The 10,053-nt window shown below is 41.1% G+C and overlaps 1 protein-coding gene across 9 annotated transcripts in view; it reads left to right on the top strand.

The window, feature by feature from the left end:
• Positions 1–10,053, top strand: part of NYAP2 (neuronal tyrosine-phosphorylated phosphoinositide-3-kinase adaptor 2) — a 166,047-nt gene that overhangs the window by 64,548 nt on the left and 91,446 nt on the right. Inside the window, exon 1 of one of the 9 annotated variants that reach the window (XM_083847823.1) lies at positions 18–8,365. The exons of the other annotated variants lie outside the window; for them this stretch is intronic. Within the exon in view, the coding sequence (XP_083703949.1) occupies positions 8,331–8,365 (35 nt within the window). The 5' untranslated portion in view covers positions 18–8,330. Of the gene's footprint in view, positions 1–17; positions 8,366–10,053 lie in introns of those variants that run through there. 9 annotated transcript variants of the gene reach the window in all.

The following is a 10,053-nucleotide window of genomic DNA, read 5'->3' as shown; positions in this document are numbered from 1 at the left end:
TATGTGGGAGGTGTGCGTGTTTCTGTCTCCAGAGAAAGCGACCTCACTTCTGGAATTGTTCTTGTGGCCTGGTTTTTCACCTGCCCAGCTATCAGTGTGAATCAAGGCGGTTTCATAGAGTGAATTATACTACTGAAATGTTGCTGTGTTAAACTGGTGTGATGCTGGAGTCAGGCTAGTTGTGTCAGCCACCTGGGGGTAAGATCAAGCTGAGTACTGCCCTCCAACAGAAAAGTCACTGTGCAGATCCAGTACTTGGGCTGGGACCTCAGCAGAGATGTTGTTGTCCTCAGTACTGCTACTGTGAGTTAACCTGAACTGCGAGCCATTGCATCAGCTTTTATTTACTAGAGTTGAAATGGATTTTTTTCTTCCTGGGTTATTACTGTCACTCATTATTAAAGGGCTAATTAATGCTGTTGATTCTTTATTACTGCTTTAGAATTAATTTTTTATTTCCCACTTCATGAATGCTAGTTACGTAAAAATACAGGCTTTAATTAATTGACTGAGTTAACTTTTCCAATATACATCAGTCCCGCTCCTTCCCACGCGTGTATCCAGATGAGCAGAATACAAGTGACATATGGTGAAAGGAAGCAGAATGTCTAAGCTCAGGGCATTAAAGTGGTAATAATAAAGAATTCACCAAATGAAAAATACCACCAGTCTACTCCAAACTGTCTTGATCAACACTAAATTCATTTTTATTGGTTTTAGTGTTAATTATTTTTTGAAAAAAATGATCCATATAAATTTAATTTGTAGCATGGTTGTTAAACTGTAAATAACTGAAATTGCTGAAGCTTTTCCTCTAATAAAATTGTAATTGGCCTTTTAAAATAACTACACTAATAAATTCCCCTTTTCCCTCCTCATACTTGACAAAGCAGAGATCCTTGGTTGCTGTAAGTCAGCATCGTTCCTTGCGTGCTGTGAAGTTTTGCTGGCCTGCAACAGTGGCGGGTCTGGCCCAAAGGAGGGCTGAGACACAGGAAGAGAAACATCCTTTACAAGGTGCTCGTGTATAGGAATGTTACTCCGGCTGAAGTCAGTGCTTTGCCACTGCCAGAGGAACAAAATAAGATACTAAAATTGCTTATCCTCATTTGGATGTTTTATACACATTGATTGAAATTTGAAGAAAAAATACAGGTCTGTTTTTTCAGTTGCTGCTACTTACACGTTGAATTGATTTTGTTAATGTACCGAACAGATGACGGCACCTCTTCTTGGTTTATCTTAAATAGCTACATGTTGCCTATTGTAGCACCTCTGCATCTTCTGATCCACAGTGTACGGATCTCTATGTTCCCTAGCTCTGAAATGGGGCAAAAACTTGGATTCATCCCAATTCAGGCCCATGGTTTGAATCACTAGAGCTACATGTTTGGATTTCCTGGGCACCTGCTGAGGAAGGACAGGGGCCTCCAAAGGATGAATCACAGCTGAGGCTTATTTCTATGAAGGATGATGTAAATGGCGGCTCAGGCAGTATGTGGTGAAGCAGAGAGAGGTATGGAGATCTTCCAAATCCTGAACATCATGTAAGTTTAGGAATGTCCTCTCCTTTGCAGCAATCTCACGGACACTGTTCTGATGTTCTGTTTTCACTGTGTGCTGTTTCTGATAGCACTATTGCCTAGAGATAATTTCTTTGTTAAAATCACCTTGGATAAAGTAATTGTTTTGCACACGAGAATGCTTTGGGTTTCTGTGCTTACAACTGCCAATATATTTCTGGGTTTTAGACATGAAGCCTTTCTTAGCGGTTAGTGTATTTCTGGGTAGCTTCATCTACAGATTCTACATTAAATACTGAGGCTTGTACATGCAGCCTTTACTGTTCTGCGTGTGTACAGAAGACTTTACACACGGCAATGCAGATTTCCAAGTGCTGTGGTCCCATTTCCTCAGGCTTGTAACTGCAGCTTTGGTGCACCCTTGCGTTCATACGGCCGGTATGTGATACCTGGACAGCTCTCTGCCCTGCGCAGAAGCCCCAGGGTGGAGCACGGTCCTGGAGCTGGGCTCTGCCTTTGGGCACCAGGTTGTGCAAGCACAAAACCATACTGCTCTGCAGGATCTGGGGCAGGATTCTTCCTCTCATTACCAGCAGCCCCCTTCAGTCTCTTTAAGGCCTGGAGAAAGGCAGCCACCTAGGGTGTCACTTAACCATCCTGCTGCAGCCGCAGCCTCCCAGTTGTACCTGGAGAAGCGCTGCTCCTGTTACAGATGTGGGAGGCTGAACACACACCCCAGAAATTGGCCCTTACTTGCCAGATTGCAAGAAACCTGCTCTGGTGACTCATTATCCTGAGTCTGCAGGGTGGCTCTCTGATTCTCTGTAAATAGCACTTAGTCTAGTCTCAACCTGTTAAAAGTGCGTGGCGATTAACATTTTTTTCCAAGCGTTTCGTTTTGACAGCGCTATAAACAAAAGCACTTCTATGCATCTTTCTTTGCTGAATTATTTATTTGAATATAGGTATGAATCATTCTTTATTGCGGAACACAGCACAGTCAGGTCCTAGCACTAAAACATCAGTGCTAATTATCTGGAAATAAAATTGTCAAAAATACTTGATCCTAATTAGATTTCTTTTTAATGTTTATACACTGTGGGCTTGATCTTCCTCACAGTGACTGTGTAAATCTGGAATAATTTCATTGACTCTAGTATGATATCCATTCAAATAAGATGATAACTTTATGACTTGTTCTTATGGTTATTGTATGCTATTAGCTTAACAAGTAAGAAAAAATTTCAAACTTTAAATTGTTTTAAGTAAAAGCTGACATAATAAGTTCACATATTTCCTGCTGCATATCAAAAGCATATCAGTTTTAGAAGCTATACAATTCGAGAAACAGGTTTCACTGTACTCTGAAAATAACTGTATGCTATTATCTATTTTACATGTGAATATGGATAATTAACTGACCAATTTTTATATTAGCTGAAATTCATAGGGCCAAAGTATTACAGTTGATGGGAACAATGAGTGATACTGAGTCACACGCATTCAAAGGTATCCAGATCCTTTTGGGTTTCCCCATGAAGTTCATTTTACTATTCTCTCTCCCTTTGAAATCAGTTCTCTGTATGTTTATTAAATGCAGCTCAGCTACTTCTTGATGTAATGCCTCAGCTGTTCTCCATCCATTTTCTCAGTCTCTCTGTTCATCAAAACATTCCATCCTGTAATGCTGCCTCAGCTTTGTATTTCTGTCCCGGGAGTTTTCTAGAATAACCTCCTTACAGTTGGACCCCAGAACTAGATTTTACAAGACATCAGATGGGTTTGGATCTAGCACTCCTCTCACTGTCTTTACAACAGAGATAAAGTTTAGCTTTGTATCTGAACCTCGTTTAGATTTGAAATAGGGCACGTTGAGTGAGCTTGCAGGCTCTTGTCTTTGGTAAATGGGAATTTCTGAATCCTGACTAATTTCTCAGTGACTCTTGGTGATCTCTCCAGGATCTCCAGAGGCACTTCTGCAATTCCTCCAGTCCACACTTCCTTTGCTGTAGGCTACTCTTGCTAGGGTCCACGCATATTTAATAAGCACAAAGATTAAAAAAAAATAAATAAAAAAAACAGCTGATTTTAAGAGTTAAATTCAAATGCAGTTATGCTAAAACAACAGGGTTGTACATAGTTTATTTTTGCAGTTACATAAGTAGAAACTAAAATAGAAAACATTATTTACAGCGAATAATTGACGTTTTTTTTCTCCTTTATAAATTTCTTAAGGGGGCTTATGATTTTATCCTTATATTTATAAATTTCTTATAACTGTTTGGATAATTCCATAGCTAATTCTTGAGTTACTAAATAGTTCATAAACAATTCTTTTTGAGGGTTTTGAATTCAGAATTCAGCCGCTATCAGGAGCTGGTTTCCTGGGATTGTGGCTAGCTCTGGGTTCTCACTTCTTGATGGTCTGTAGGACGAGTTGGGTCCCCCATGGGCCCGCTGAGGGTGCCTGCAGTTGAAAAGCAATAGCAGGGACTTTAACAGGGCTGCTGTAACAGAGCAGTGTGTTAGGTGTCTGGCATGAATGCTTCGCTTTGAATCTTGCTGTCTGGGAAGATTTGGCAATGTTTAGCCCTAAGCTGAGCCAGATCCGAGCCAGTGGCAGGCCAGGGTGAATGGGTGCACAGCAGAGGTGTCCTCCCACCATCCCAGGAGTCCTGGCCACCAGCCACTGCTACCTCAGCCATGTTCTTGGGGGGTGCTCACCCCAGGATCTCCTTAGTCAAGTAAGAATAGAAACCGCACTGCTGTATAGCTGAGAATTAAACTAGAGAGCTCTTCTGAAGAAATGAACCATTTCTTTTCCATACATTTCCTGAATAAGTACCCAGAGAAATCTGATTCCCAGTGTCAGCCTTCCTTATCATTAGTTTTGCTTTTTGGGGACTTGAGCCTTGTTCTGTTGTGTTGCAGCCTCATTAGCACAACCTGGAGAGGCCATCTAGAGAGTGCACAGATGTACAGTGACACATACATTTGTGTTTGATAAAATATGATGATCCAATAAATGGAGAGATTACATTTATCACCCAAGGAGTGTGAGTAGCAAATGGGGCAGATGACCAGGAGAGGGCTGTTCAGGATGCTTTAGGCTGTATCTCCTTTCATTCCAGAAACTCCAACTCAGTCAATTCTACTACATTTAAGATGACTGTAATGAGGGGTATAAAGTCTTTGTGAATTACATGAAAATCTTTTAAAAGCTCCATCACTGTTCTTTCCCTTGAGGTTTAAGACTAATCTTGGATAATTGCCAATCTGGGAATCTACCTAACTACCTGAGGTTATACGCAGGGCAGTGGGAGATGCTTTGGGAAGGACAGTGGAATTGTTCTACTGTTTGGAAAGTTGGTAATTGGTAATTGCATATCATTCCCCTGGAGACCGGTTTGAGGAGAAGGAGCTAGGAAAGTCCTGATTTCCTGACACAAAAGTCCCATTTTGAATTAGAACCATCTCCTAAAGTGGCTCATCTCATCACCCCAAAACTCTCCCACAAAGTGGCTAGGCTACATGAGGACTTCAGGTGAGGCAGAAGGCTGGTCTCAAAGCTTGTATTGCCACAACAAAGAAACTCAGTGACTGTTATAGATCCAAAGGTATTTCCTCTTGTTCTAAAGCAAAATTAACTTTCTAGTCTAGGGAGTACAGAGTACACGGATGCCATCCATCCCTCCCCTCTCCCAGACACTCGTGCACCTCTGCAGCCCCTTCTGCTCCGTTCCTTTCCCTGCCTTTTCCAAGCTGCACTGAACTGTGCTCCCTGATCAGCTCCCGCCTTCTGCAGAACATTTTCACTTGCAAAAATGTAGTCGCTTGAAGAGAGCAAGCAGTTGTGTCATTCCTCAGAGGCCCAGTCTGTCTTTTGGCTTGTCTCATGGACGCTGCTCACTGCCTGGTTTTCCTGGGCCTTGTGCTGCGTGGACTGGAAGGCGGTGGCCTCACTTGTCCAAAGGCAAGGTGAGGGCTGTGGGTTGTACTTGCAGGCTGAATGAGTCATCTCTCCCAGCTAGCCTCCTTGCATCCCTGCTGGAGTGGGCTAAATAAGAGATGTATCCCCTCCCTATTCACTGCAGTACACTGTCTAACCTCATGTTTGTATGCCGGGCTTTACAAGGCAGATACAAGCACTACAGCTTGCTCTCTCTGCTGTGGGAGCAGACATGAGGAGATGGCCTCTTTACAGTACCAGCTGAATTTGGTTTTCATCCCAAGGCAGAACCCCTTTATTTTGAGGAACTGGGATGAGGAACAGCATTCAATCTAGATGGAGAATGGTAAGAGCTCAGCCTTGCACTGATTGCTAACAGTCCTTCAGTGGGAAGGCCCCATGATGATAGCACCCATCATGGGAACTCTGAGGTGATTAGTAGTTATTGAAGGTGGTTTGTTTCTCCTCATGTGCTGTTCTTAAACCTGTGCTGTGAAGCCTGCTCTGTGGGGTAGCACAGAAGCAGAATAAATAGTTTTGTGCCAGGGTTGTGCTCTACTAATGCGATCTTTATCTTGGCCAGCAGTAACATGGATGCTTCAAGCCAGGATCACCAGCTTTGGCCTACCCCTGGGCCTTTTCAGATTGCTTTTCAGATTGACCCTGACATGGAGACCCCAGACAGGAGCACTAGAAAGCCTTTAAAATCCAGCAGCCTGGATCTGGTTTGTAGCTTACTGGTTGATCTGCTAGTGCTGGCATTGCTGCTGTGAAGGCACACCCTGCTTTTGCCTGTATAGCCAACAGTACCAGGAGCAGCATTATTCCTCAGTTTCTTTCCGCTGCTGAGGCAATATTTCACTGGTAACTTTCTATAATAAGCTACAGCAGTGAGGGAAGCCCATAGTGGAAGCCAAAATTCAGCTTTAATTCAGAGAGTAAAATCCTGGTGCTATTGAACTTGGAAGCAGCATTCTTTACGACGTTGTTGGTGCAAAACACTTGGATCCATGCTGCTCAGATCCAGGGCAAATACAGTACAGGCTTGGGAAAGAACAGTAATCTTAATTTCTTCTCACATGATGGAAGTTTAAATTAGGTCCCTGGGTATACTTCAATAATAAATATGTAATAAACTACTGAACTTCTGAAAGTTTTCCCTAGAAAGTTATAAAATATGCTAAGTGTTACTTAGGAGACTGGAATGGATCCTTCACAGTTGTGTTTGCCCAATAGATCAAACATGTTTAGGAAGTATTTTAAATCCTTTATTAGGGTTACCCAAAAGAGCTATTTTATTCTAGCAGTTGAATCAATATTTAGGCAGGTTTAAGCTAGTTATAATTTGTCCAAGACACTGGCATGGCTTACTGTGCTTTAATCTATCCTAAAAGAATGCATTTAGAAACTATTTTTAAGTACTTTGAAGAAATATTATGACATTTTGTTGACAAGGTAAGTCTATCTAGACAGCAGCGTAAGGAACAACTGAAGAGATGGGGATTATTTGACTTGGAAAAAGGAGTAAAGAATGTTCTTTTACCCTATTTCTATGACTCTTCTCTGAGCTAAAACTTATGAATAGGCAGTTTGAAGGGTTTTGGGTTTTCATGCTTTGTACACTATATCTTATGACTATGAGTTCTACCAATGCATGATGTCAGTGGTAAGTATTTCTTTGTATATTTTGTACAAAAAAGCACCATTTTTTTTTGGGAGGGAGATAGTTGTTTGCTTTCTGCTAAGCAGTATTTTTAATTATTTTTCTAGAAAGCAGGTTTCTCCTTGGGCAGTTGCTAAAACACGGCTTATTGAGCCTTGCTTTATTTTTGAGCTAGAGAAAACTACTTTTAAAACACAGTTGTTATCCAAATGTTTTCCTTCTCAATGTAGCAAGTATGTACAGAAAAAATGAATTATTTTTTGGACTGAACTACCTGAACCAGATTTGACATTATATGATTCATAAGCACAAGCTAATAGAAAAGACTCTGCAGTGAAAATACTCTGCTTATACATATAGGAATCTGCAGTATGAGGTTCTTCATTTATTACATTGATATAAGATGGCCAACATTAGAATTGGAAAAATTTCTTCATAGCAATTAAATTACCTGGAATACGTTGTAGAGGCTAATTTAACATATCATCTAAGACTTCCTTCTAAATCTAAGTAAACTGTCACTAGGATTTCTGTTTGAATCATTGGAATAGTCCTACATCTCCTTTATTTGAAGTGGTAGTATCATATCCTTATGCTATGGTTTTAGGGTGAAGTAGAATTTTCAAGTTAATGATCAGATTTCATTCCTTCCAGAGAAAATACTGATTTGACTTTGGCCATCTTGTAAACATCATGGTGCAGAGGAATCGAGCAGAGAAATACATAAGACATCTTTATTGATTTATATGTACAATGACATTTACAGTGTGTGGTTGCCCAAAGTAGCAACATACAATTTGATCTGAGCATGGATGTAAGTTCTCAGGCTTAGCCTCAAGAATAAATGAAATGGCAAAGCTGGAATTCAGGGAAACGATCACTGATTGACTCTTCTGAAGTAATCCTGACTCTCATTTTATGTCATTGAATCACCAGATTGTCTTTCTGTATCAGAATGGCAATTTCTGTTGTGGAAGGCTGCTTGCTGTAGATGAGAGTATTGCGAGGAAATGAGTGTCACCAAAAAAAGTCAGCAGTTGCATGATGCAGTATCTAAAACACTGGCCTAATTTTCTCACTGCAAACAAAGAGAATTTTTGAAGTATACCTTTGCCATGCCAGCAATGAGAGCCATGTCAGCAGATCTAAACCCAAGCTTTGGATTTGTTTGTGAATTCAGGACCTTTATCAAATCATGTGCAAAGGTGGGCCTGTATCAAAAGACAGCAGGTAAGGGTGTTTGATTCTGATGTAGATCAAACATGTCATATACTCCTGTTCCACTGATGGGATTTACAAAATTCAATACGAAATCTTATATCTGAGCTGACCCGAGCATTATAACCTGTAACCAGGTAGTGTCACTGTAGCATTCGTCACCACCTTGGTTACTCTGGAGATGCACAGAAGGCAGTTGTGGTTTTAGCCCTTTATTCAATAATGGAACTGAAAATAGAAAAGAGTTTGCTCTCTTCAACAGATGGGTTTTATATCCAGTCCAGAGAGAGAACAAATGTCCTCCTCTGTGGAGTATTGCCAGTTTGAATCCTGATGAAAGGATTAGTGTCTTTGGATCTGGTCCATGGAAATGGCTGATTTAATACCATGTCTTTTACCATTTATCTTGGCAGCAAACATTTTACCAGTGGCACCATGTATTTATATACAGGGTTATCCAAAGGGAAGAGTAAATGGAATGAGGGGACACCCATGACTTGTCTAAGTCATGTTGTAGCAATGTATTCACAGTGCCAAGCTGCAGAGCTGCTTCCCTTAAAGCTTCTGTCTGTCATCAGCTTGCATTTGTTTCCCTGCAGTGTACTTGGACTGCATCTTAAACCATGTGGCTTTTGAAGTAGCTATTGGTAACTTCAGAACCTTTTACTATGTCTGCTTATAAGAGTTTGATTCCAAGTCCAGTGTGTTGTCAGACCTGGAAATCATACGCAGTCCACCGCAATGGACAATGTCTTCAATGTTGAATACGCAGTGAGTGTGTTGCTTTTTAAAATGCCACAGTCAGCCTCTTAAGACTGTTGTTTGTGAAAGAGAGAAAGTTGCTGAATGTTACCGTTACAGTTTGAGGTCCAGCTTTTGACAGCTATGCTCTTCAATTCCAACTGAGGAATTATTGCTACTGTTTCTTCCTTTTTCAAAGAGTTTCCAGTGGACTGGCAATAGGCTGAGAGGCACTCCTCACCTTCCATCATGAGGCTGAAGGTTCTGTTGCTACCAGCTCATCTGTAATATCCAAGTCCCCCACGAATGACATCTGTAAAATGTTAGGCGGCTAGGAAAGTGTTACAACCGAAGTCCAGGAACTCACTCTGAGTTTCCAGACAAATAATGCTAGATTTAATGGGCACTTGAAATTACATTTCTGGCCTTGAATGTAGCTTATTGTCAATTAACGGGGTCTTACGTCAGGTTACATGTAACAGCAAAACTTTTAGGTTTTGCATTGCTTTAATAGAAAGCACTGAATTGTCCCCATGCAAATGTACTGTACTAGGAACATTATTGTTAACAGTGCATTGATACACTGTATTGTGCAGCTGATGCAAGTTTTAATGTTTTTATACTCTGTCAGCATGATGTATCATAATTGCTTTGTTGGACCAGTTACAAGCTGAGCGTAAATATTTAGTATTAATGAATTCAGGTTTATTATGTGTAAGTGTATCTGCAGTGCAGCAAATACACAGACATCCATGAAACATCTTAGTGTGCTGAGGGCAGGACTTCCCCTTTCTTCCTCTTCCTCTTGTGCACCTGCCTCCTGAAAGGCAAAATACCTTGCCTGTGTGTTTCTGCAGTCCTTATTGGGCCCCTCAGCCTTGGTGCTTCTCAGTGCTTGCCGGGCATGCTCTCACACACTGCATTTCTGTCTGTCATGCCTTTTGCTAACAGCAGAATGC

This window comes from Anser anser, assembly GCF_964211835.1.
Source record: "Anser anser genome assembly, chromosome: 9".
NCBI lineage: Eukaryota > Metazoa > Chordata > Aves > Anseriformes > Anatidae > Anser > Anser anser.
The sequence above is the reverse complement of the archived record's forward strand: the minus strand, read 5'-3'. Positions and strand labels throughout refer to the sequence as shown.